This window comes from Eleutherodactylus coqui, chromosome 2, assembly GCF_035609145.1.
Source record: "Eleutherodactylus coqui strain aEleCoq1 chromosome 2, aEleCoq1.hap1, whole genome shotgun sequence".
Lineage (NCBI taxonomy): Eukaryota > Metazoa > Chordata > Amphibia > Anura > Eleutherodactylidae > Eleutherodactylus > Eleutherodactylus coqui.
In genome coordinates, this window is record NC_089838.1 from 341,943,230 (window position 1) to 341,969,206 (window position 25,977).

Below are 25,977 nucleotides of genomic sequence, written 5' to 3' on the forward strand. Positions count from 1 at the left end.
GGCGGATATAGGGAGGGAAGAGATGTGTGCGTATGTGGAGGGGGATGAAGGTGGGGATGCGTGCGTATGTGTGTGTATGTTGTGGGGGAGGCGTGCGTGCGTGCGTGGGGGAGGCGTGCGTGCGTGCGTGGGGGAGGCGTGCGTGCGTGCGTGCGTGGGGGAGGCGTGCGTGCGTGCGTGGGGGAGGCGTGCGTGCGTGCGTGGGGGAGGCGTGCGTGCGTGCGTGGGGGAGGCGTGCGTGCGTGGGGGAGGCGTGCGTGCGTGCGTGGGGGAGGCGTGCGTGCGTGCGTGGGGGAGGCGTGCGTGCGTGCGTGGGGGAGGCGTGCGTGCGTGCGTGGGGGAGGCGTGCGTGCGTGCGTGGGGGAGGCGTGCGTGCGTGCGTGGGGGAGGCGTGCGTGCGTGCGTGGGGGAGGCGTGCGTGCGTGGGTGCGTGCAGGGGGAAGGGTGGGGGGGGGAGGGAGGCGCGCGCGGGGGGCGGAGGGGCGCGTTAGGAGGGATGCGCGCGTTGGGGTGGGGTAGAGGAGGGATGCGCGCGTTGGGGTGGGGTGGAGGAGGGATGCGCGCGTTGGGGGTGGGGTGGAGGAGGGATGCGCGCGTTGGGGGTGGGGTGGAGGAGGGATGCGCGCGTTGGGGGTGGGGTGGAGGAGGGATGCGCGCGTTGGGGGTGGGGTGGAGGAGGGATGCGCGCGTTGGGGGTGGGGTGGAGGAGGGATGCGCGCGTTGGGGGTGGGGTGGAGGAGGGATGCGCGCGTTGGGGGTGGGGTGGAGGAGGGATGCGCGCGTTGGGGGTGGGGTGGAGGAGGGATGCGCGCGTTGGGGGTGGGGTGGAGGAGGGATGCGCGCGTTGGGGGTGGGGTGGAGGAGGGATGCGCGCGTTGGGGGTGGGGTGGAGGAGGGATGCGCGCGTTGGGGGTGGGGTGGAGGAGGGATGCGCGCGTTGGGGGTGGGGTGGAGGAGGGATGCGCGCGTTGGGGGTGGGGTGGAGGAGGGATGCGCGCGTTGGGGGTGGGGTGGAGGAGGGATGCGCGCGTTGGGGGTGGGGTGGAGGAGGGATGCGCGCGTTGGGGGTGGGGTGGAGGAGGGATGCGCGCGTTGGGGGTGGGGTGGAGGAGGGATGCGCGCGTTGGGGGTGGGGTGGAGGAGGGATGCGCGCGTTGGGGGGGGGGGGTGGAGGAGGGATGCGCGCGTTGGGGGGGGGGGGTGGAGGAGGGATGCGCGCGTTGGGGGGGGGGGGTGGAGGAGGGATGCGCGCGTTGGGGGGGGGGGGGTGGAGGAGGGATGCGCGCGTTGGGGGGGGTGGAGGAGGGATGCGCGCGTTGGGGGGGTGGAGGAGGGATGCGCGCGTTGGGGGGGTGGAGGAGGGATGCGCGCGTTGGGGGGGGTGGAGGAGGGATGCGCGCGTTGGGGGGTGGAGGAGGGATGCGCGCGTTGGGGGGGGGTGGAGGGATGCGCGCGTTGGGGGGGTGGAGGAGGAGGGATGCGCGCGTTGGGGGGGGTGGAGGAGGGATGCGCGCGTTGGGGGGTGGAGGAGGGATGCGCGCGTTGGGGGGGGTGGAGGGATGCGCGCGTTGGGGGGGTGGAGGAGGAGGGATGCGCGCGTTGGGGGGGGTGTGGAGGAGGGATTGGGGGGTTGGAGGGATGCGTGCGTTGAGGGGGGGGGGGGTGGGATGCACGCGTACGTTTGGGGGGGGGGGGTGGAGGGATGCGCGCGCGCGCGTGTTGGAGGGATGCGCTGCGCGCGTGTTGGAGGGATGCGCGTGTACGTTGGGGGGGGGGGTGTTGGAGGGATGCGTGTGTAGGTTGCGCGCGCGCGTTGGAGGGATGCGCGCGCGTGTTGGAGGGATGCGCGTGTACGTTGGGGGGGGGGTGTTGGAGGGATGCGTGTGTAGGTTGGGGGGGGGGGTGGAGGGATGCGTGTGTACGTTGGGGGGGGGGTGTTGGAGGGATGCGTGTGTAGGTTGGGGTGGAGGGATGCGTGTGTAGGTTGGGGGGGGGGGGTGGAGGGATGCGTGTGTAGGTTGGGGGGGGGGTGGAGGGATGCGTGTGTAGGTTGGGGGGGGGGGTGGAGGGATGCGTGTGTAGGTTGGGGGGGGGGTGGAGGGATGCGTGTGTAGGTTGGGGGGGGGGTGGAGGGATGCGTGTGTAGGTTGGGGGGGGGGGTGGAGGGATGCGTGTGTAGGTTGGGGGGGGTGGAGGGATGCGTGTGTAGGTTGGGGGGGGTGGAGGGATGCGCGCGTAGGTTGGGGGGGGGGGGGGGAGGGATGCGCGCGTAGGTTGGGGGGGGGGGTGGAGGGATGCGCGCGTAGGTTGGGGGGGGGGGGTGGAGGGATGCGCGCGCGTAGGTTGGGGGGGGGGGTGGAGGGATGCGCGCGCGTAGGTTGGGGGGGGGGGTGGAGGGATGCGCGCGTAGGTTGGGGGGGGGGTGGAGGGATGCGCGCGTAGGTTGAGGGGGGGGTGGTGGAGGGATGCGCGCGTGCGTTGAGGGGGGGGGGTGGTGGAGGGATGCGCGCGTGCGTTGAGGGGGGGGGTGGAGGGATGCGCGCGTGCGTTGGGGGGGGTTGGTGGGATGCACGCGTGCGTGGAGGGGGGGGGGGGGGGTGGACGGGGGGAGGGCCGCGCGCGCGCAGTTTGAGGGGGGGGGTGGACGGGGAGGGATGCGAACACAATGAGGGGGATGGAGGGGGGAGACTCCCCTTTGATTCTCTTCTCTCTACAGATTTGCTGTTGGTTCGGGTGACGCATTTAAAGATGTCTGGAGCTTCAGTTAAAGTTGCCGTCCGCGTGCGGCCCTTCAACGCCAGAGAGATTTCCCATGATTCCAAGTGTGTGATTCAGATGCAGGGGACCAGCACATGTAAGGCTTTATTTCCATATCTGCATCGTCCTTGTGTTACTGGCCCTTTAAGAGTTAACCCCTTTACTTCTGGGTGACGTCGCTCACATGTCTTTTTTTTTTTCCCCCTATTGCAGGTATATTGAACCCTAAACAGCCCAAAGACGCCCCAAAGAGCTTCACATTTGACTATTCGTACTGGTCGCACACCTCGGTGAGATCCCCTTCTATACCGCTGCCCCCGGGGCCTGCTCTGTAGCCGGCGGGTGGCGCGCTGCGTTGCCGTCTGCTATGTAATAATGGTCCCATTCTCCATCACGCAGGAAGAAGACCCGAGTTTTGCGTCTCAGCGTCAGGTGTACAAGGATATCGGGGAGGAGATGCTGCTGCACGCCTTTGAAGGGTATAATGTGTGTATATTCGCCTACGGACAGACGGGAGCCGGGAAATCCTACACCATGATGGGGAAGCCGGAGAGCGAGCAGCATGGAATTATACCCCAGGTATGAAGGTGATGTGGATGGGGGTAGTATGGGATTATCTGTCTGCTATGGAGGTGATGTATGTGGTGGTGGGGTAGTATGGGATTATCTGATGGGTATGGAGGTGATGTATATGGTGGGGGTAGTATGGGATTATCTGTCTGGTTTGGAGATGATGTATGTGGTAGGGGGCTAGTATGGGATTATCAGTCGGGTATGGAGATGATGTATGTAGTGGTGGAGTAGTATGGGGTTATCGGTTATGGAGATGTATGTAGTATGGGATTATCACGAATGGAAATGATGTATGTGTTGGGGGGTAGTATGGGATTATCTGATGGGTATGGAGGTAGTATGGTATTATGTGATGGATATGGTGGGGGGTACTATGGGATTTTCTGTAGGGTACGCAGGTAATGTATGTGGTGGTGGAGTAGTGTGGGATTATCAGATATGAAGATGATGTATGTGTGGGGGGGGGGTAGTATGGGATTATCTGTCGGGCATGGAGGTGATGTATGTGTGGGGGGGTTGTGTGGGATTATCTGTCGGGCATGGAGGTGATGTATGTGTGGGGGGGTTGTATGGGATTATATGTTGGGTATGGAGGTGATGTATGTGTGGGGGGGTTGTATGGGATTATATGTTGGGTATGGAGGTGATGTATGTGGGGGGGGGGGTGTATGGGATAATCTGTCGGGCATGGAGGTGATGTATGTGGGGGGGGTGGGTAGTATGGGATTATCTGTCTGATTTGGAGGTGATGTATGTGGGGGGGGGGTTGTATGGGATAATCTGTCGGGTATGGAGGTGATGTATGTGGGGGGGGGTAGTATGGGATTATCTGTCGGGTATGGAGGTGATGTATGTGGTGGGGGGTAGTATGGGATTATCTGTCGGGTATGGAGGTGATGTATGTGGTTGGGGGTAGTATGGGATTATCTGTCGGGTATGGAGGTGATGTATGTGGGGGGGGGTAGTATGGGATAATCTGTCGGGTATGGAGGTGATGTATGTGGTGGGGGGTAGTATGGGATTATCTGTCGGGTATGGAGGTGATGTATGTGGTGGGGGGTAGTATGGGATTATCTGTCGGGTATGGAGGTGATGTATGTGGTTGGGGGTAGTATGGGATTATCTGTCGGGTATGGAGGTGATGTATGTGGGGGGGGGTAGTATGGGATAATCTGTCGGGTATGGAGGTGATGTATGTGGTGGGGGGTAGTATGGGATTATCTGTCGGGTATGGAGGTGATGTATGTGGTTGGGGGTAGTATGGGATTATCTGTCGGGTATGGAGGTGACGTATGTGGGGCGGGGGGGTAGTGTGGGATTATTTGATGGGTATGTAGGTGACGTATGTGGGGGAGGGTCGTATGGGATGATCTGTCGGATGTGGAGGTGATGTACGTAGTAAGGGGTAGTATGGGATTATTTGTTGTGTATGGACACGTTCGTGCAGGGAATAATGTGATTAGTGGAGGTGATTGGTTCGTTCTGGTCATGTGATCAGTCCTGGTTGCTGCAGTATTCCTAGATTGCTGTAATATTTTCCTTTTTTTCCTCTTCAGTTATGTGAAGATTTATTTGCCAGAATATCTGATAATAAAAGCCCCCTCCTGTCCTACTCCGTGGAGGTAATGGGTGTATATAGGGGTGGGGGCAGTATATACTGGATGTTAATGGATGTAACATGTTAATGCGCTGCTTCCCAGGTGAGCTACATGGAGATTTATTGTGAGCGAGTCCGGGATCTGCTCCGCCCAAAAAGCAAAGGCAATTTAAGAGTGCGGGAGCATCCGATCCTGGGGCCGTACGTGGAGGACCTGTCCAAGCTGGCTGTCACCTCCTATAACGACATCGCCGACCTCATGGACTGCGGGAACAAGGCCCGGTAATGTCAGCGCAGGCTCCTCCCCTCATGTCTGTTTTATGTGCACTTAGTGCGATAACCCCCATAGCATCATAGAGTTGGAAGGGTCCCCCGGGGTCATCGGGTCCCCCGGGGTCATCGGGTCCCCCGGGGTCATCGGGTCCCCCGGGGTCATCGGGTCCCCCGGGGTCATCGGGTCCCCCGGGGTCATCGGGTCCCCCGGGGTCATCGGGTCCCCCGGGGTCATCGGGTCCCCCGGGGTCATCGGGTCCCCCGGGGTCATCGGGTCCCCCGGGGTCATCGGGTCCAACCCCCTGCTCAGTGCAGGATCACTAAATCATCCCAGACAGATGTCTGTCCAGCCTTTGTTTGAACACTTCCATTGAAGGAGAACTCCCCACCTCCCGTGGTAACCTGTGCCACTCATTGATTCCCTACACGGGGCGATCAGTCCTCCCCTGTGTGTGCACAGTATGACAACCCCTTGTGTGTGTCTGTCACCTCCCCAGGACGGTCGCTGCCACCAACATGAATGAGACCAGCAGCCGCTCGCACGCCGTCTTCACCATCGTCTTCACTCAGAAAAGACATGATGAAATGACCAACCTGGACACGGAGAAGGTGAGTGTGGGGGGTGGGATCACTTACCGCCGCCGTTGGAGACCGGCCATGACACAAGCTTCTTCCTCTGTACAGGTCAGTAAGATCAGTCTGGTGGATTTAGCCGGAAGTGAGAGAGCCGACTCCTCCGGAGCCAAAGGGACCCGTCTGAAGGTGAGTGATATCGGAGCAGCCTCAGCTGTCATTCTGTCTCCCTCCTGCAGGGGGAGTCACTTTGGCACTGCATTATAGAGGTGGTAACACACCCCGTAAATCTTGTGTTTCAGGAAGGCGCAAACATTAACAAGTCGCTGACCACGCTGGGGAAGGTCATCTCAGCTCTGGCTGAAATGGTGAGTGCGCGGTGAATCCGCTGCCCTTATTACACTCCAGTACTGTTATAATCCCTACTGTAGGGTCCAAGGCTTCTGTGTGTAACCGACTTCACCTGCTGCTAGCATACTCCCTCAACTGCAGGGTTCGGGGCTCTTGTGAACTTCCGGCAGTGTTATAACCCCTTGGGGTGTTGGGTTTGGGGCTCTTGTATGTGACCCTCTAGCAGTTCTATAATCCCTGCCCTGTAGGGTCCGGTGGTCATGTATGTGATGTCCCTGCCCTGTAGGGTCCGGTGGTCATGTATGTGATGTCCCTGCCCTGTAGGGTCCGGTGGTCATGTATGTGATGTCCCTGCCCTGTAGGGTCTGGTGGTCATGTATGTGATGTCCCTGCCCTGTAGGGTCTGGTGGTCATGTATGTGATGTCCCTGCCCTGTAGGGTCCGGTGGTCATGTATGTGATGTCCCTGCCCTGTAGGGTCCGGTGGTCATGTATGTGATGTCCCTGCCCTGCAGGGTCCGGTGGTCATGTATGTCATGTCCCTGCCCTGTAGGGTTCGGTGGTAATGTATGTCATGTCCCTGCCCTGTAGGGTTCGGTTGTCATGTATGTGATGTCCCTGCCCTGTAGGGTCCGGTGGTCATGTATGTGATGTCCCTGCCCTGTAGGGTCCGGTGGTCATGTATGTGATGTCCCTGCCCTGTAGGGTCTGGTGGTCATGTCTGTGATGTCCCTGCCCTGTAGGGTTCGGTGGTCATGTATGTGATGTCCCTGCCCTGTAGGGTTCGGTGGTCATGTATGTGATGTCCCTGCCCTGTAGGGTTTGGTGGTCATGTATGTGATGTCCCTGCCCTGTAGGGTCCGGTGGTCACGTATGTGATGTTCCTTACTCTGTAGGGGCCGGTGGTCACGTATGTGATGTTCCTTACTCTGTAGGGGGGGCCGGTGGTCACGGACGTGATGTCCCTGCCCTGTAGGGGGGGCCGGTGGTCACGGACGTGATGTCCCTGCCCTGTAGGGGGGGCCGGTGGTCACGGACGTGATGTCCCTGCCCTGTAGGGGGGGCCGGTGGTCACGGACGTGATGTCCCTGCCCTGTAGGGGGGGCCGGTGGTCACGGATGTGATGTCCCTGCCCTGTAGAGGGGGCCGGTGGTCATGGATGTGATGTCCCTGCCCTGTAGAGGGGGCCGGTGGTCACGGATGTGATGTTGGGTTACTGTGATGTGTTGGGTTATTACTCACTTCTGTCTCTCTCTAATGCTGCGTATCGCATAGCGAGGAGATGGCCGATGACATGTAAGTACAAGGCGTGTGATGTCATGGCGCGGGGGGCGGGGCTCTCCACTGCTGGTTTCCTCAATAGTAACCAGTTTTATTCATCACGTTTCCTTAGCAATCAAAGAAGAAGAAATCTGATTTCATCCCGTACCGGGACTCTGCGCTCACGTGGCTGCTGAAGGAGAATCTGGGTGAGTCTGTGGGAACATTCTTCTGTCGTCATGCACCCACGGGAGGTCAAAATGTGGGCGTCTGCAAGAGTGATAAGTCTACTGGGGTCCATCACTGACCACCAGGGGGCGCGCTGCCTGTATGTGTGTATAATGGATTGGTTTTTGCTGCAGGTGGGAATTCTCGTACAGCGATGATCGCGGCGCTCAGCCCGGCCGATATAAACTACGAAGAGACACTGAGCACCCTCCGGTGAGTGCCTGGCATCCCTTCACTCCTGTCCCCGGCACTATATTGGCTATATACAGCTTAATGCTGTAAATCATGTACCATCGCGGAGTTACTCCGGAGCAGCACTTAGTTCTGCTAGTTATTGGAAACAGTCAGCAAGCTTGTCTACAGAGCGCCTACAATGTGGGGTTAGTTATGGTGTCCTACATCAAATGACTGTAAGGCGTATCTGGTGCAAACAAGCAGGAAATGCTGTGGCGGGTTCAGCTCTGAAGCCAGCAGAACAGGGATTGCAGCTCTGGAGTACAATACTGGATGGAAGGCAAGTAATGTACAATTATAACCTGCATTTTTTTCTCCAGCTACGCCGATCGTGCCAAGCAGATAAAATGTAACGCCATCATTAACGAGGATCCGAACGCCAGGTTAATCAGGGAGCTTAAGGAGGAAGTGGCCAGGCTTCGTCAGCTCTTGTACAGCCAGGGTCTGGCGGGTGAGTCGGGGGGCGCAGCGCCTGTCACTGGCCTAGAAGTTTCTTTAAAGAGGCTGTCTGCTTACGTGTCATCCGCCTCCTATGACGCCGCCACTTCCTTTGTTCTGCAGATCTTGCCCTTGAGGACGGGGTAACTGTACCCGGTGCCCCGCTATACTTCTCCGCTCCTCTTCCAGCGTTGCCAACTGAGCCGGGCTCCCCTCCCCCTCCTCCTCCCCTGTCACCCCCTGCCATGAATGGTCAGCCGGAGCCTTTCAATGACGACGGGGATGAAGTCTCGATTTGTACAGAAGAGGCCATGGAAAGACTGCAGGAGACAGAGAAGATCATCGCTGAGCTGAACGAGACCTGGGAGGAGAAGCTGCGCAAGACAGAGGCTATACGTATGGAGAGGTGGGTGGGGAGGATGGGCGGCTTGTCGGGGCGGCAGGGAGGACGGGCCGGCTTGTCGGGGCGGCAGGGAGGACGGGCCGGCTTGTCGGGGCGGCAGGGAGGACGGGCCGGCTTGTCGGGGCGGCAGGGAGGACGGGCCGGCTTGTCGGGGCGGCAGGGAGGACGGGCCGGCTTGTCGGGGCGGCAGGGAGGACGGGCCGGCTTGTCGGGGCGGCAGGGAGGACGGGCCGGCTTGTCGGCGCGGGGAGGGAGGACGGGCCGGCTTGTCGGCGCGGGGAGGGAGGACGGGCCGGCTTGTCGGCGCGGGGAGGGAGGACGGGCCGGCTTGTCGGCGCGGGGAGGGAGGACGGGCCGGCTTGTCGGCGCGGGGAGGGAGGACGGGCCGGCTTGTCGGCGCGGGGAGGGAGGACGGGCCGGCTTGTCGGCGCGGGGAGGGAGGACGGGCCGGCTTGTCGGCGCGGGGAGGGAGGACGGGCCGGCTTGTCGGCGCGGGGAGGGAGGACGGGCCGGCTTGTCGGCGCGGGGAGGGAGGACGGGCCGGCTTGTCGGCGCGGGGAGGGAGGACGGGCCGGCTTTGCAGTTGAATCCAATCAGTAATTTCTCTTATTAGGGAATCTTTGCTGGCTGAGATGGGCGTGGCACTGAGAGAAGATGGCGGCACCGTGGGGGTCTTCTCTCCTAAAAATGTAAGGTGGAGTTGTGGCCTGCTTTGAGGAGACTCAGAGGGTGTATTGCTGTAAGTGTGATGTAACCCCTTGTGTATCATGTAGATCCCCCACCTGGTGAATCTGAATGAAGACCCCCTGATGTCCGAGTGTCTCCTGTACCATTTAAAGGAGGGCTTCACACGGTAATGTCCTGTTGTATTCTCTATGGTTGCCCCCAATCCGTGCAGCCGCATCTCTCATACTCTGTCCCCCGCATCTCTCATACTCTGTCCCCCGCATCTCTCATACTCTGTCCCCCGCATCTCTCATCCTCTGTCCCCCGCATCTCTCATACTCTGTCCCCCGCATCTCTCATCCTCTGTCCCCCGCATCTCTCATCCTCTGTCCCCCGCATCTCTCATCCTCTGTCCCCCGCATCTCTCATCCTCTGTCCCCCGCATCTCTCATCCTCTGTCCCCCGCATCTCTCATCCTCTGTCCCCCGCATCTCTCATCCTCTGTCCCCCGCATCTCTCATCCTCTGTCCCCCGCATCTCTCATCCTCTGTCCCCCTCGTAGGGTCGGGCGGGTGGACGTTGACATCAAGCTGAGCGGTCAGTTCATTAAGGAGCAGCACTGCCTCTTCCACTGCAACACCAATGAGAATGGAGAAGGTGCGGAGAGCCCGCGTGTCTGGGGAGGGGGTTGTAGGGTGCGCACGCCTGTCCCACACCTTATGTCGCTCTCCTGTTGCTGTTATTTCTCCACAGTGATTGTCACATTAGAGTCGTGTGAAGGAGCCGAAACCTACGTGAACGGAAAGCAAGTGACCGAGCCGCTGGTGCTGAAATCAGGTCAGGAAACTGAGCAGAAATTCCAGCCTACGGGTGATTGTGGTGGCCCCTGTATGACTGCCCCCTAGTGGTGGTGACTGGTTCCCGGGTCTGCAGGCTGTATGACTGCCCCCTAGTGGTGGTGACTGGTTCCCGGGTCTGCAGGCTGTATGACTGCCCCCTAGTGGTGGTGACTGGTTCCTGGGTCTGCAGGCTGTATGACTGCCCCCTAGTGGTGGTGACTGGTTCCTGGGTCTGCAGGCTGTATGACTGCCCCCTAGTGGTGGTGGCTGGTTCCCGGGTCTGCAGGCTGTATGACTGCCCCCTAGTGGTGGTGACTGGTTCCCGGGTCTGCAGGCTGTATGACTGCCCCCTAGTGGTGGTGACTGGTTCCTGGGTCTGCAGGCTGTATGACTGCCCCCTAGTGGTGGTGGCTGGTTCCCGGGTCTGCAGGCTGTATGACTGCCCCCTAGTGGTGGTGACTGGTTCCCGGGTCTGCAGGCTGTATGACTGCCCCCTAGTGGTGGTGACTGGTTCCCGGGTCTGCAGGCTGTATGACTGCCCCCTAGTGGTGGTGACTGGTTCCCGAGTCTACAGGCTGTATGACTGCCCCCTAGTGGTGGTGACTGGTTCTTGGTCTGCAGGCTGTATGACTGCCCCCTAGTGGTGGTGACTGGTTCCCTGTTTTGCAGGCTGTATGACTGCCCCCTAGTGGTGGTGACTGGTTCCTGGGTCTGCAGGCTGTATGACTGCCCCCTAGTGGTGGTGGCTGGTTCCCGGGTCTGCAGGCTGTATGACTGCCCCCTAGTGGTGGTGACTGGTTCCCGGGTCTGCAGGCTGTATGACTGCCCCCTAGTGGTGGTGACTGGTTCCTGGGTCTGCAGGCTGTATGACTGCCCCCTAGTGGTGGTGGCTGGTTCCCGGGTCTGCAGGCTGTATGACTGCCCCCTAGTGGTGGTGACTGGTTCCCGGGTCTGCAGGCTGTATGACTGCCCCCTAGTGGTGGTGACTGGTTCCCGGGTCTACAGGCTGTATGACTGCCCCCTAGTGGTGGTGACTGGTTCTTGGTCTGCAGGCTGTATGACTGCCCCCTAGTGGTGGTGACTGGTTCCCTGTTTTGCAGGCTGTATGACTGCCCCCTAGTGGTGGTGACTGGTTCCCGGGTCTGCAGGCTGTATGACTGCCCCCTAGTGGTGGTGACTGGTTCCTTGGTCTGCAGGCTGTATGACTGCCCCCTAGTGGTGGTGACTGGTTCCTGGGTCTGCAGGCTGTATGACTGCCCCCTAGTGGTGGCGACTGGTTCCCGGGTCTGCAGGCTGTATGACTGCCCCCTAGTGGTGGCGACTGGTTCCCGGGTCTGCAGGCTGTATGACCGCCCCCTAGTGGTGGTGACTGTTTCCCTGTTCTGCAGGCTGTATGACTGCCCCCTAGTGGTGGTGACTAGTTCCTGGGTCTGCAGGCTGCATGACTGCCCCCTCGTGGTGGTGACTGGTTCCCGGGTCTGCAGGCTGTATGACTGCCCCCTAGTGGTGGTGATTGGTTCCCTCTTTTGCAGGCTGTATGACTGCCCCCTAGTGGTGGTGACTGGTTCCCTGTTTTGCAGGCTGTATGACTGCCCCCTAGTGGTGGTGACTGCTTCCCGGGTCTGCAGGCTGTGTGACTGCCCCCTAGTGGTGGTGACTGCTTCCCGGGTCTGCAGGCTGTATGACTGCCCCCTAGTGGTGGTGATTGGTTCCTGGGTCTGCAGGCTTTATGACTGCCCCCTAGTGGTGGTGACTGGTTCCTGGGTCTGCAGGCTGTGTGACTGCCCCCTAGTGGTGGTGACTGCTTCCCGGGTCTGCAGGCTGTATGACCGCCCCCTGGTGGTCGTGACTGTTTCCCTGTTCTGCAGGCTGTATGACCGCCCCCTGGTGGTCGTGACTGTTTCCCTGTTCTGCAGGCTGAATGACTGCCCTCTAGTGGTGGTGACTGGTTCCTGGGTCTGCAGGCTGTATGACTGCCCTCTAGTGGTGGTGACTGTCTCCCGGGTCTGCAGGCTGTATGACTGCCCTCTAGTGGTGGTGACTGGTTCCCGGGTTTGCAGGCTGTATGACTGCCCCCTAGTGGTGGTGACTGGTTCCTGGGTCTGCAGGCTGTATGACTGCCCCCTAGTGGTGGTGGCTGCTTCCCGGGTCTGCAGGCTGTATGACTGCCCCCTAGTGGTGGTGACTGCTTCCCGGGTCTGCAGGCTGTATGACTGCCCCCTAGTGGTGGTGACTGGTTCCTGGGTCTGCAGGCTGTATGACTGCCCCCTAGTGGTGGTGACTGGTTCCTGGGTCTGCAGGCTGTATGACTGCCCCCTAGTGGTGGTGACTGGTTCCTGGGTCTGCAGGCTGTATGACTGCCCCCTAGTGGTGGTGACTGGTTCCTGGGTCTGCAGGCTGTATGACTGCCCCCTAGTGGTGGTGACTGTTTCCCTGTTCTGCAGGCTGTATGACTGCCCCCTAGTGGTGGTGACTGTTTCCCTGTTCTGCAGGCTGAATGACTGCCCTCTAGTGGTGGTGACTGGTTCCTGGGTCTGCAGGCTGTATGACTGCCCTCTAGTGGTGGTGACTGTCTCCCGGGTCTGCAGGCTGTATGACTGCCCTCTAGTGGTGGTGACTGTCTCCCGGGTCTGCAGGCTGTATGACTGCCCCCTAGTGGTGGTGACTGTCTCCCGGGTCTGCAGGCTGTATGACTGCCCTCTAGTGGTGGTGACTGGTTCCCGGGTTTGCAGGCTGTATGACTGCCCCCTAGTGGTGGTGACTAGTTCCTGGGTCTGCAGGCTGTATGACTGCCCCCTAGTGGTGGTGACTGGTTCCTGGGTCTGCAGGCTGTATGACTGCCCCCTAGTGGTGGTGACTGGTTCCCGGGTCTGCAGGCTGTATGACTGCCCCCTAGTGGTGGTGACTGGTTCCCGGGTCTGCAGGCTGTATGACTGCCCCCTAGTGGTGGTGACTGCTTCCCGGGTCTGCAGGCTGTATGACTGCCCCCTAGTGGTGGTGACTGGTTCCCGGGTCTGCAGGCTGTATGACTGCCCCCTAGTGGTGGTGACTGGTTCCCTGGTCTGCAGGCTGTATGACTGCCCCCTAGTGGTGGTGACTGGTTCTTGGTCTGCAGGCTGTATGACTGCCCCCTAGTGGTGGTGACTGGTTCCCTGTTTTGCAGGCTGTATGACTGCCCCCTAGTGGTGGTGACTGGTTCCCTGGTCTGCAGGCTGTATGACTGCCCCCTAGTGGTGGTGACTGGTTCCTTGGTCTGCAGGCTGTATGACTGCCCCCTAGTGGTGGTGACTGGTTCCTGGGTCTGCAGGCTGTATGACTGCCTCCTAGTGGTGGCGACTGGTTCCCGGGTCTACAGGCTGTATGACCGCCCCCTAGTGGTGGTGACTGTTTCCCTGTTCTGCAGGCTGAATGACTGCCCTCTAGTGGTGGTGACTAGTTCCTGGGTCTGCAGGCTGTATGACTGCCCCCTAGTGGTGGTGACTGGTTCCCGGGTTTGCAGGCTGTATGACTACCCCCTAGTGGTGGTGACTGGTTCCTGGGTCTGCAGGCTGTATGACTGCCCCCTAGTGGTGGTGACTGGTTCCCTGTGCTGCAGGCTGTATGACTCCCCCCTAGTGGTGGTGACTGCTTCCCGGGTCTGCAGGCTGTATGACTGCCCCCTAGTGGTGGTGACTGGTTCCTGGGTCTGCAGGCTGTATGACTGCCCCCTAGTGGTGGTGACTGGTTCCTGGGTCTGCAGGCTGTATGACTGCCCCCTAGTGGTGGTGACTGCTTCCCGGGTCTGCAGGCTGTATGACCGCCCCCTAGTGGTGGTGACTGGTTCCCGGGTCTGCAGGCTGTATGACTGCCCCCTAGTGGTGGTGACTGGTTCCCTCTTTTGCAGGCTGTATGACTGCCCCCTAGTGGTGGTGACTGGTTCCCTCTTTTGCAGGCTGTATGACTGCCCCCTAGTGGTCGTGACTGTTTCCCTGTTCTGCAGGCTGAATGACTGCCCTCTAGTGGTGGTGACTGGTTCCTGGGTCTGCAGGCTGTATGACTGCCCCCTAGTGGTGGTGACTGGTTCCCGGGTCTGCAGGCTGTATGACTGCCCTCTAGTGGTGGTGACTGCTTCCCGGGTCTGCAGGCTGTATGACTGCCCCCTAGTGGTGGTGACTGGTTCCTGGGTCTGCAGGCTGTATGACTGCCCCCTAGTGGTGGTGACTGGTTCCTTGGTCTGCAGGTTGTATGACTGCCCCCTAGTGGTGACTGGTTCCTTGGTCTGAAGGCTGTATGACTGCCCCCTAGTGGTGGTGACTGGTTCCCTCTTTTGCAGGCTGTATGACTGCCCCCTAGTGGTGGTGACTGTTTCCCTGTTCTGCAGGCTGAATGACTGCCCTCTAGTGGTGGTGACTGTCTCCCGGGTCTGCAGGCGGTATGACTGCCCCCCTAGTGGTGGTGACTGGTTCCCGGGTCTGCAGGCTGTATGACTGCCCTCTAGTGGTGGTGACTGCTTCCCGGGTCTGCAGGCTGTATGACTGCCCTCTAGTGGTGGTGACTGTCTCCCGGGTCTGCAGGCTGTATGACTGCCCCCTAGTGGTGGTGGCTGGTTCCCGGGTCTGCAGGCTGTATGACTGCCCTCTAGTGGTGGTGACTGCTTCCCGGGTCTGCAGGCTGTATGACTGCCCCCTAGTGGTGGTGACTGGTTCCCGGGTCTGCAGGCTGTATGACTGCCCCCTAGTGGTGGTGACTGGTTCCCGGGTCTGCAGGCTGTATGACTGCCCCCTAGTGGTGGTGAGAGCTTCCCGGGTCTGCAGGATGTATGACCGCCCCCTGGTGGTGGTGACTGGTTCCCGGTCTGCAGGATGTATGACCGCCCCCTGGTGGTGGTGACTGGTTCCCGGGTCTGCAGGATGTATGACTGCCCCCTAGTGGTAGTGACTGGTTCCTTGGTTTGCAGGCTGTATGACTGCCCCCTAGTGGTGGTGACTGCTTCCCGGGTCTGCAGGCGGTATGACTGCCCCCTAGTGGTGGTGACTGGTTCCTGGGTCTGCAGGCTGTACGACTGCCCCCAAGTGGTGGTGACTGGTTCCTGGGTCTGCAGGCTTTATGACTGCCCCCTAGTGGTGGTGACTGGTTCCCGGGTCTGCAGGCTGTATGACTGCCCCCTAGTGGTGGTGACTGGTTCCCGGGTCTGCAGGCTGTATGACTGCCCCCTAGTGGTGGTGACTGGTTCCCGGGTCTGCAGGCTGTATGACTGCCCCCTAGTGGTGGTGAGAGCTTCCCAGGTCTGCAGGATGTATGACCGCCCCCTGGTGGTGGTGACTGGTTCCCGGTCTGCAGGATGTATGACCGCCCCCTGGTGGTGGTGACTGGTTCCCGGGTCTGCAGGATGTATGACTGCCCCCTAGTGGTGGTGACTGGTTCCTGGGTCTGCAGGCTGTATGACTGCCCCCTAGTGGTGGTGACTGCTTCCCGAGTCTGCAGGCGGTATGACTGCCCCCTAGTGGTGGTGACTGGTTCCTGGGTCTGCAGGCTGTATGACTGCCCCCTAGTGGTGGTGACTGGTTCCTGGGTCTGCAGGCTGTATGACTGCCCCCTAGTGGTGGTGACTGGTTCCTGGGTCTGCAGGCTTTATGACTGCCCCCTAGTGGTGGTGACTGGTTCCCGGGTCTGCAGGCTGTATGACTGCCCCCTAGTGGTGGTGACTGGTTCCCGGGTCTGCAGGCTGTATGACTGCCCCCTAGTGGTGGTGAGAGCTTCCCAGGTCTGCAGGATGTATGACCGCCCCCTGGTGGTGGTGACTGGTTCCCGGTCTGCAGGATGTATGACCGCCCCCTGGTGGTGGTGACTGGTTCCCGGGTCTGCAGGATGTATGACTGCCCCCTAGTGGTGGTGACTGGTTCCTGGGTCTGCAGGCTGTATGACTGCCCCCTAGTGGTGGTGACTGCTTCCCGAGTCTGCAGGCGGTATGACTGCCCCCTAGTGGTGGTGACTGGTTCCTGGGTCTGCAGGCTGTATGACTGCCCCCTAGTGGTGGTGACTGGTTCCTGGGTCTGCAGGCTGTATGACTGCCCCCTAGTGGTGGTGACTGGTTCCTGGGTCTGCAGGCTGTATGACTGCCCCCTAGTGGTGGTGACTGGTTCCCGGGTCTGCAGGCTGTATGACTGCCCCCTAGTGGTGGTGACTGGTTCCTGGGTCTGCAGGCTGTATGACTGCCCCCTAGTGGTGGTGACTGGTTCCCGGGTCTGCAGGCTGTATGACTGCCCCCTAGTGGTGGTGACTGGTTCCCGGGTCTGCAGGCTGTATGACTGCCCCCTAGTGGTGGTGGCTGGTTCCCGTGTCTGCAGGCTGTATGATTGCCCCCTAGTGGTGGTGGCTGGTTCCCGGGTCTGCAGGCTGTATGACTGCCCCCTAGTGGTGGTGGCTGGTTCCCGGGTCTGCAGGCTGTATGACTGCCCCCTAGTGGTGGTGACTGGTTCCTGGGTCTGCAGGCTGTATGACTGCCCCCTAGTGGTGGTGACTGGTTCCCGGGTTTGCAGGCTGTATGACTGCCCCCTAGTGGTGGTGGCTGGTTCCCGGGTCTGCAGGCTGTATGACTGCCCCCTAGTGGTGGTGGCTGGTTCCCGGGTCTGCAGGCTGTATGACTGCCCCCTAGTGGTGGTGACTGGTTCCTGGGTCTGCAGGCTGTATGACTGCCCTCTAGTGGTGGTGACTGGTTCCCGGGTTTGCAGGCTGTATGACTGCCCCCTAGTGGTGGTGACTGGTTCCTGGGTCTGCAGGCTGTATGACTGCCCCCTAGTGGTGGTGACTGGTTCCTGAGTCTGCAGGCTGTATGACTGCCCCCTAGTGGTGGTGACTGGTTCCTGGGTCTGCAGGCTGTATGACTGCCCCCTAGTGGTGGTGACTGGTTCCTGGGTCTGCAGGCTGTATGACTGCCCCCTAGTGGTGGTGAGTGCTTCCCGGGTCTGCAGGCTGTATGACTGCCCTTGTTCTCTGCAGGTAACAGGATTGTGATGGGGAAGAACCATGTCTTCCGGTTCAATCACCCTGAGCAGGCGCGGCTGGAGAGAGAGAAGAGCAGCGTGGCGGTGGAGAGTCAGGCAGAGCCCGTGGACTGGAACTTTGCCCAGAGGGAGCTGCTGGAAAAGCAGGGAATAGACATCAAGCTGGAGATGGAGAAGCGGTCAGTAGGGGGGCTCAGAGCGACACTGCGGGGTTATTAAGGCCCCCTGTCCACGGCCGCGGGGGGGGAGGGGGGAGAGCTGTCAGGTCTACGGGGTGAACCAGTTTAATAGATAGGCTCACCACGGAGAATCGTGGCAGGCCACGTTAAGTTCTGCTAGTGGAGAATCGCCATGATTCTCCCTTGTGGACGCCGCGCTTTCTATAGCAATGCTATGGAAGTCTTCACACAGCGTGATCCACCGGCGGACGGGCAGCTACCCCTTACCGCTCCAGGATCTACATTTACGTCATGTAGGTTGGGGTCTGTATGGAGGGGGCGATCCTGCTGTTTCTGACAGCTGACCCCCACTGCAGCGGCTGTAATCGGCACTCGCTGACCGCAGCTGTTAACCCTTTAAATGTTGCCATCAATTCTGACAGCAGCATTTAAATGCCCCTCATCAATGTTTGGGATCCCCAAATGCCCCCTGCACTCGGATCCATGGCAAGCGGGGGTCTTCTGAAAGCCCCCAGGGCTACCATTGCAGACTGCCTCATAGATTCTGTCAGATCGTGGTAAGATGTAGTACCGTGTTTCATCTTACCGCCGCAGCGATCCAACCCTCGCAGGTTCAAAGTCAATTAGAGAAACCTATTTGGTATCGCCGCATCTGTAATAACTCATGTAGCGCACGATGAGCGCAGGAAAAAATACCCGTCGTACGGACTCCAAAACTACAGGACATCCTGCAAATAGCGAGCCCTCGCACAACAGAAAGGGCTGAGGGGTTATGAGGGGGCGCTCTCTCCAGGGCTGAGGGGTCATGAGGGGGCGCTCTCTCCAGGGCTGAGGGGTCATGAGGGGGCGCTCTCTCCAGGGCTGAGGGGTCATGAGGGGGCGCTCTCTCCAGGGCTGAGGGGTCATGAGGGGGCGCTCTCTCCAGGACTGCTGGGGTCATGAGGGGGCGCTCCCTCCAGGGCTGCTGGGGTCATGAGGGGGCGCTCCCTCCAGGGCTGCTGGGGTCATGAGGGGGCGCTCCCTCCAGGGCTGCTGGGGTCATGAGGGGGCGCTCCCTCCAGGGCTGCTGGGGTCATGAGGGGGCGCTCCCTCCAGGGCTGCTGGGGTCATGAGGGGGCGCTCTCTCCAGGGCTGCTGGGGTCATGAGGGGGCGCTCTCTCCAGGGCTGCTGGGGTCATGAGGGGGCGCTCTCTCCAGGGCTGCTGGCGTCATGAGGGGGCGCTCTCTCCAGGGCTGCTGGGGTCATGAGGGGGCGCTCTCTCCAGGGCTGCTGGGGTCATGAGGGGGCGCTCTCTCCAGGGCTGCTGGGGTCATGAGGGGGCGCTCTCTCCAGGGCTGCTGGGGTCATGAGGGGGCGCTCTCTCCAGGGCTGCTGGGGTCATGAGGGGGCGCTCTCTCCAGGGCTGCTGGGGTCATGAGGGGGCGCTCTCTCCAGGGCTGCTGGGGTCATGAGGGGGCGCTCTCTCCAGGGCTGCTGGGGTCATGAGGGGGCGCTCTCTCCAGAGCTGCTGGGGTCATGAGGGGGCGCTCTCTCCAGGGCTGCTGGGGTCATGAGGGGGCGCTCTCTCCAGGGCTGCTGGGGTCATGAGGGGGCGCTCTCTCCAGGGCTGCTGGGGTCATGAGGGGGCGCTCTCTCCAGGGCTGCTGGGGTCATGAGGGGGCGCTCTCTCCAGGGCTGCTGGGGTCATGAGGGGGCGCTCTCTCCAGGGCTGCTGGGGTCATGAGGGGGCGCTCTCTCCAGGGCTGCTGGGGTCATGAGGGGGCGCTCTCTCCAGGGCTGCTGGGGTCATGAGGGGGCGCTCTCTCCAGGGCTGCTGGGGTCATGAGGGGGCGCTCTCTCCAGGGCTGCTGGGGTCATGAGGGGGCGCTCTCTCCAGGGCTGCTGGGGTCATGAGGGGGCGCTCTCTCCAGGGCTGCTGGGGTCATGAGGGGGCGCTCTCTCCAGGGCTGCTGGGGTCATGAGGGGGCGCTCTCTCCAGGGCTGCTGGGGTCGTGGGGGGGGCGCTCTCTCCAGGGCTGCTGGGGTCGTGAGGGGGCGCTCTCTCCAGGGCTGCTGGGGTCGTGAGGGGGCGCTCTCTCCAGGGCTGCTGGGGTCATGAGGGGGCGCTCTCTCCAGGGCTGCTGGGGTCATGAGGGGCGCTCTCTCCTGGCTGCTGGGGTCGTGGGGGGGCGCTGTCTCCAGGGCTGCTGGGGTCGTGGGGGGGCGCTGTCTCCAGGGCTGCTGGGGTCGTGGGGGGGCGCTGTCTCCTGGCTGCTGGGGTCGTGGGGGGGGCGCTGTCTCCAGGGCTGCTGGGGTCGTGGGGGGGCGCTGTCTCCAGGGCTGCTGGGGTCGTGGGGGGGCGCTGTCTCCAGGGCTGCTGGGGTCGTGGGGGGGCGCTCTCTCCTGGTTGCTGGGGTCATGAGGGGCGCTCTCTCCTGGTTGCTGGGGTCATGAGGGGCGCTCTCCTGGTTGCTGGGGTCATGAGGGGCGCGCTCTCCTGGTTGCTGGGGTCATTGGGGGGCGCTCTCTCCTGGTTGCTGGGGTCATTGGGGGGCGCTCTCTCCTGGTTGCTGGGGTCATTGGGGGGCGCTCTCTCCTGGTTGCTGGGGTCATTGGGGGGCGCTCTCTCCTGGTTGCTGGGGTCATTGGGGGGCGCCCTCTCCTGGTTGCTGGGGTCATTGGGGGGCGCCCTCTCCCCGGTGGGTTATTAATGTTCTCTTCTTCCCTCCAGGCTGCAGGATCTGGAGTTTCAGTACAAGCGGGAGAAGGAGGAGGCGGATCTGACTCTGGAGCAGCAGCGACTGGTGGGTTCTGAAGGTTGCCCGAGTCGCTTCCTCTAGTGCCGGCCGTATTGGACTTGCCGCTTTTAACCCTTTTCTTTCTTCCTCTCTCTGCAGTACGGAGACTCTGACAGCGGCGATGACTCTGACAAGCGCTCCTGCGAGGAAAGCTGGCGGCTCATCTCGTCTCTGCGGGAGAAGGTGCCGCCGGGCCGCGTGCAGAGCATCGTGCGGCGTTGTGGCCTGCCGAGCAGCGGCAAGAAACGAGAACCTATCAGAGTGTACCAGATCCCCCAGAGGCGGCGGCTGGGCAAGGACCCGCGATGGCTGACGCTGGCAGACCTGAAGATGCAGGCGGTAAAGGAGATCTGCTACGAGGTGGCGCTGAACGACTTCAAGCACAGCAAGCAGGAGATCGAGGCCATGTCCGTCATCAAGATGAAGGAGCTGTGCCGCACCTACGGCAAGAGGGACGCCAACGAGAAGGAGTGGTGGAAGGCCGTGGCCCGCGACGTGTGGGACACAGTGGGGGTGGGTGAGGAGGATGACAGCGGCAAAGGCGGAGTTCAGGACCTGAAGGCGCACATAGACAAACTGACGGACATCCTGCAGGAGGTGAAGCTGCAGAACAACATGAAGGACGAGGAGATCCGGGCATTGAGAGACAGGATGGTGAAGATGGAGCGGGTGATGCCTGTCACACAGGTGAGGCGCCGTCCACTCCACCGTGTGATTACAGCTCTGGCTGTGACTGGAGCATTAGGTTGTGAGTACAGCTCTGGCTGTGACTGGAGCATTAGGTTGTGAGTACAGCTCTGGCTGTGACTGGAGCATTAGGTTATGAGTACAGCTCTGGCTGTGACTGGAGCTTTAGGTTATGAGTACAGCTCTGGCTGTGACTGGAGCATTAGGTTGTGAGTACAGCTCTGGCTGTGACTGGAGCATTAGGTTGTGAGTACAGCTCTGGCTGTGACTGGAGCATTAGGTTATGAGTACAGCTCTGGCTGTGACTGGAGCTTTAGGTTGTGAGTACAGCTCTGGCTGTGACTGGAGCATTAGGTTGTGAGTACAGCTCTGGCTGTGACTGGAGCATTAGGTTATGAGTACAGCTCTGGCTGTGACTGGAGCATTAGGTTATGAGTACAGCTCTGGCTGTGACTGGAGCATTAGGTTGTGAGTACAGCTCTGGCTGTGACTGGAGCATTAGGTTGTGAGTACAGCTCTGGCTGTGACTGGAGCATTAGGTTGTGAGTACAGCGCTGGCTGTGACTGGAGCATTAGGTTGTGAGTACAGCGCTGGCTGTGACTGGAGCATTAGGTTGTGAGTACAGCTCTGGCTGTGACTGGAGCATTAGGTTGTGAGTACAGCTCTGGCTGTGACTGGAGCATTAGGTTGTGAGTACAGATCTGGCTGTGACTGGAGCTTTAGGTTGTGAGTACAGCTCTGGCTGTGACTGGAGCATTAGCTAATGAGTACAGCTCTGGCTGTGACTGGAGCTTTAGGTTGTGAGTACAGCTCTGGCTGTGACTGGAGCATTAGGTTGTGAGTACAGCTCTGGCTGTGACTGGAGCATTAGGTTGTGAGTACAGCTCTGGCTGTGACTGGAGCATTAGGTTGTGAGTACAGCTCTGGCTGTGTGTGGGGCATACTGTGTTTCCCTGAAAATAAGCCCTAGGTAAACTACAAAAAAAAAAACACTACTCACCTATCCGGCGGCGTTGGTCCCCAGCGCTGCGGCAGGCTGCCGTGTCCTCTGCTCTGACATATCACTCTCTTTCTGGTGACCACACCTCCAGCAAGTGAGGGCTGTGATAGGATCGAGTGACAGCCAATAAGAGCCGGCGCTCGATCATTTGCAGCCATTCAGTGAATGACATCACTGAATGTCCGTGATTGCTTCATCGATAGTGATATGTCAGCGCAGAGGACACGGAAGCCAGCCGGAGACCAGCACGATTGGGTATGTTGTGACTGCAGCTCTGGCTGTGAGTGGAGCATATTGGGTATGTTGTGACTGCAGCTCTGGCTGTGAGTGGAGCATATTGGGTATGTTGTGACTGCAGCTCTGGCTGTGAGTGGAGCATATTGGGTATGTTGTGACTGCAGCTCTGGCTGTGAGTGGAGCATATTGGGTATGTTGTGACTGCAGCTCTGGCTGTGAGTGGAGCATATTGGGTATGTTGTGACTGCAGCTCTGGCTGTGAGTGGAGCATATTGGGTACGTTGTGACTGCAGCTCTGGCTGTGAGTGGAGCATATTGTGTATGTTGTGACTGCAGCTCTGGCTGTGAGTGGAGCATATTGGGTATGTTGTGACTGCAGCTCTGGCTGTGAGTGGAGCATATTGGGTATGTTGTGACTGCAGCTCTGGCTGTGAGTGGAGCATATTGGGTATGTTGTGACTGCAGCTCTGGCTGTGAGTGGAGCATATTGGGTATGTTGTGACTGCAGCTCTGGCTGTGAGTGGAGCATATTGGGTATGTTGTGACTGCAGCTCTGGCCGTGAGTGGAGCATATTGGGTATGTTGTGACTGCAGCTCTGGCCGTGAGTGGAGCATATTGGGTATGTTGTGACTGCAGCTCTGGCTGTGAGTGGAGCATATTGGGTATGTTGTGTCTGCAGCTCAGGCTGAGAGTGGAGCATATTGGGTATGTTGTGACTGCAGCTCTGGCTGTGAGTGGAGCATGTTGTGACTGCAGCTCTGGCTGTGAGTGGAGCATATTGGGTATGTTGTGTCTGCAGCTCAGGCTGTGAGTGGAGCATATTGGGTATGTTGTGACTGCAGCTCTGGCTGTGAGTGGAGCATATTGGGTATGTTGTGACTGCAGCTCTGGCTGTGAGTGGAGCATGTTGTGACTGCAGCTCTGGCTGTGAGTGGAGCATATTGGGTATGTTGTGACTGCAGCTCTGGCTGTGTGTGGAGCATATTGGGTATGTTGTGACTGCAGCTCTGCCTGTGAGTGGAGCATATTGGGTATGTTGTGACTGCAGCTCTGGCTGTGAGTGGAGCATATTGGGTATGTTGTGACTGCAGCTCTGGCTGTGAGTGGAGCATATTGGGTATGTTGTGACTGCAGCTCTGGCTGTGAGTGGAGCATATTGGGTATGTTGTGACTGCAGCTCTGGCTGTGAGTGGAGCATATTGGGTATGTTGTGACTGCAGCTCTGGCCGTGAGTGGAGCATATTGGGTATGTTGTGACTGCAGCTCTGGCTGTGAGTGGAGCGTTGGTCTGATGTTTCTGGCTTTGCTTCTGCCCTCAGGACGACGTGACGGACGACTATTTGGATGAACAGTCCTTCTCTTGGTGCTTGAATGACGACGACGCAGTGACTAGGAGCCCGGTTGACTCTTCCCCTCACAGTTCTCCAAAGGGCCAGCAGGTGGAGCGGCTGATGGAGGATGACGCCACGTTTCGGCGGGGCAGGATGCGCTGGTTGAAACAAGAACAAACCCGGGTTCAGAGCCTTCAGCCGCAGCAGATAAGCCGCTGCCTCCGCCGGCCGCCTGGCACCGGCAAATTCATCCCGCCGCTGGACTGCAAGCTGCGCTTTCCCTTTAAGAGCAATCCACAACACCGATTTTCCTGGGCACCAGGTGCCACCTACGTGGTAGAAGACGTGTCCAATCCCTGGTCCGAGGACAGACGGACAGGCGGGGAGGACGACAGTGAAAAGCAGAATGACCGGCGCCTGGAGGGGGAGAACCAGCAAAGGCAGAGAAGGAACTCTTTTGATGGAGGTCCCAACAGAGGCCGCCGCCCCAACAACCGCCACAGCCGCCAGAATGGAGAAGAGCCGCCCCGGAGAAGATCACAGGGCAGAGAAAGTGGCGGTGGGTCCCAAGCGACAAAATGTCACCCCTCCACCCCGCAGGAGCGCCCCTACAAGTACCACCCCTACACTGCACCCCCACGGATGCGTCGTCAGAACTCTGCCCCTGACCTGTCTGACCGGGAGACCCCAGTATGAAGAAGGAAAGACTGAGCATGTCGTAGTGAGGCCGAGGAGGCGTGACGCCAAGAACTGTGGACAGAGGAACGTGTAACTAGAGGAGGACAGACGGTCGCCCCCAGATCCTGGCGCATTGTTTAGTTCTGATGTTTTTAATTGATCGCTGCTACGAGGGGTGAACTGCCCCTCCCCCACACCATACAATCACTGGTCATACTGTGTGTACATGTGTCTATAGGTGACAGGTGCTATATGTATATAGAGGTGGCTGTATATGTATCTGGATGGAACCTGCACGGTTATCGCAGCGTCCGCGATGATCGGCCGCCCTGCGGTTGCCACACTGAGCGGGGGACACGACCACTGACACTAGTGATGAAGTTTTGTGCCCGCCCCCATATATCCTCCCCAGAATCCTTTGCTTCCTTAACACTAAAGCTGCACATAGACTTGCACTGCCCGCTGTACCCGCCGCCGGCATTGTCCATATATAACCCTATTTATCTTGTGTTCTCTCCTGTGTGTAAATGAAGTATCTGCGGTAACCTCTAGTCTATATAATGACATGGACTGTATCCTGAGTGCAGAAATAAACTACTTGACATTGCACCATGTCTTTTGTCACCTGCCTTGTCATAAGGCCGCTCTTATGCTTGTGTCCCCATGACAACACTTCCTGAGCGCGGGCACTGGCAGCCGAGTGATATTGGGACACACAGCCTCATTGCCACCACATACAAGAGGAGATCTGCTTGGTGGCTATGAGGCGCAGCGTCCCTATGCTAACACGTGCCTTTTGTGGTGGCAATTCCTGATTGTGGATCTAATGACCTGAGCTTTCAGCAGCATTGGCATATATGATGCGGCAAGCTAAGGGCCTGTGATCCATAGTCCTGGAATTGCAGCCACATTGCAATTGTCTAAATTGGTTCTTAGAGGTGCTCTTACACAGAGGCTTTATGGGCAGAAGTTGAACTAGTGAGGAAGGCAAGTCCTTCCATTCTAGGTACCAGATCCTTTAAATACATGTGTGGCTTTGGCACAAAAACCTCCGTGTGAAACCAGCTGCAAGGGCTAATTCAGATAACTGTAACATGGACCCATGTTATTTAGATTGTCAATTCCTGACCCGATTGGTTCTCATGACCGGAGCTTCCAGCAGCATAGGCATATATGAAGACCTACGGTTGGGCTGGGAATTGGAGCTACATTACAAGTATATGAATTAGGCCGTATTTACACGGCCAACAGCGGGTTGCATCTGAGATTCTCGGGCATAACGCACATCACAGGGACCTTTTGTCTGCTGGAATGGAGACTGCACATCCTAAGTCCTGGGGCAATCTTCCTATCTTGCAGCATTGCTGTGCAAGAAAAATCCATGTAAATAGACTTTCTGCAAAAAAAGTGTTCTGTTGTCGTGGGTCTCCAATGCACAAAATATCGGCCACATAACACACACTTGGGTTTATAGGGCAGAAGAGGATCCAGCATAAAGAAGGAAAAGTCCTTTCTTCCAGATTTTCTTTTTTCTACACGTCTGCTTCACCTTACAAACCTGATTATGAAGCCGGCGGTAAGAGCCAATTCAGAAGAACACCGACCCATTGTAGTGTCTATTTCATAACCACAATTCCTGAACTCCCAGCAGCATAGGCATCTATGAAGACTTAGTCAGGCTGGGCATTGCTGCTGCATTCTGGGTGAATTGGCCCCTGGGGGGAGGGGGGGGGGGTAGTTTCACACATGGGTTTTCTGTACAGGTAGGAGAAGCACTTCCTTTCTATTTTCCCGATCGCTTGAATCCAGGTCTGCCTCTAACTCTCACCGACCTCTGTGAATCCGCCTGTAAGGTGTAATTTAGAAGGGTGTAATAGGGCCCATTTTAATGTACATATTATGGTGGTAAGT

General features: G+C 59.3%; 1 protein-coding gene across 1 annotated transcript in view; it reads left to right on the top strand.

Annotated features, from left to right (window-relative positions):
* KIF1C (kinesin family member 1C) overlaps positions 1 to 24,673 on the top strand; it is a 41,869-nt gene extending 17,196 nt beyond the window's left edge. The window contains exons 3-22 of the mRNA XM_066593906.1: positions 2,717 to 2,854; positions 2,971 to 3,047; positions 3,157 to 3,336; positions 4,887 to 4,952; positions 5,031 to 5,209; positions 5,698 to 5,809; positions 5,885 to 5,962; positions 6,076 to 6,141; positions 7,517 to 7,592; positions 7,746 to 7,824; positions 8,166 to 8,296; positions 8,407 to 8,689; positions 9,300 to 9,375; positions 9,460 to 9,539; positions 9,915 to 10,009; positions 10,106 to 10,189; positions 17,170 to 17,353; positions 20,065 to 20,137; positions 20,231 to 20,818; positions 23,377 to 24,673. Coding sequence (XP_066450003.1) covers positions 2,749 to 2,854; positions 2,971 to 3,047; positions 3,157 to 3,336; positions 4,887 to 4,952; positions 5,031 to 5,209; positions 5,698 to 5,809; positions 5,885 to 5,962; positions 6,076 to 6,141; positions 7,517 to 7,592; positions 7,746 to 7,824; positions 8,166 to 8,296; positions 8,407 to 8,689; positions 9,300 to 9,375; positions 9,460 to 9,539; positions 9,915 to 10,009; positions 10,106 to 10,189; positions 17,170 to 17,353; positions 20,065 to 20,137; positions 20,231 to 20,818; positions 23,377 to 24,084 — 3,321 coding nt within the window. The 5' untranslated portion in view covers positions 2,717 to 2,748 and the 3' untranslated portion in view covers positions 24,085 to 24,673. The remainder of the gene's footprint in view (positions 1 to 2,716; positions 2,855 to 2,970; positions 3,048 to 3,156; positions 3,337 to 4,886; positions 4,953 to 5,030; positions 5,210 to 5,697; positions 5,810 to 5,884; positions 5,963 to 6,075; positions 6,142 to 7,516; positions 7,593 to 7,745; positions 7,825 to 8,165; positions 8,297 to 8,406; positions 8,690 to 9,299; positions 9,376 to 9,459; positions 9,540 to 9,914; positions 10,010 to 10,105; positions 10,190 to 17,169; positions 17,354 to 20,064; positions 20,138 to 20,230; positions 20,819 to 23,376) is intronic.
* The last annotated feature ends 1,304 nt before the right edge of the window (positions 24,674 to 25,977 follow it).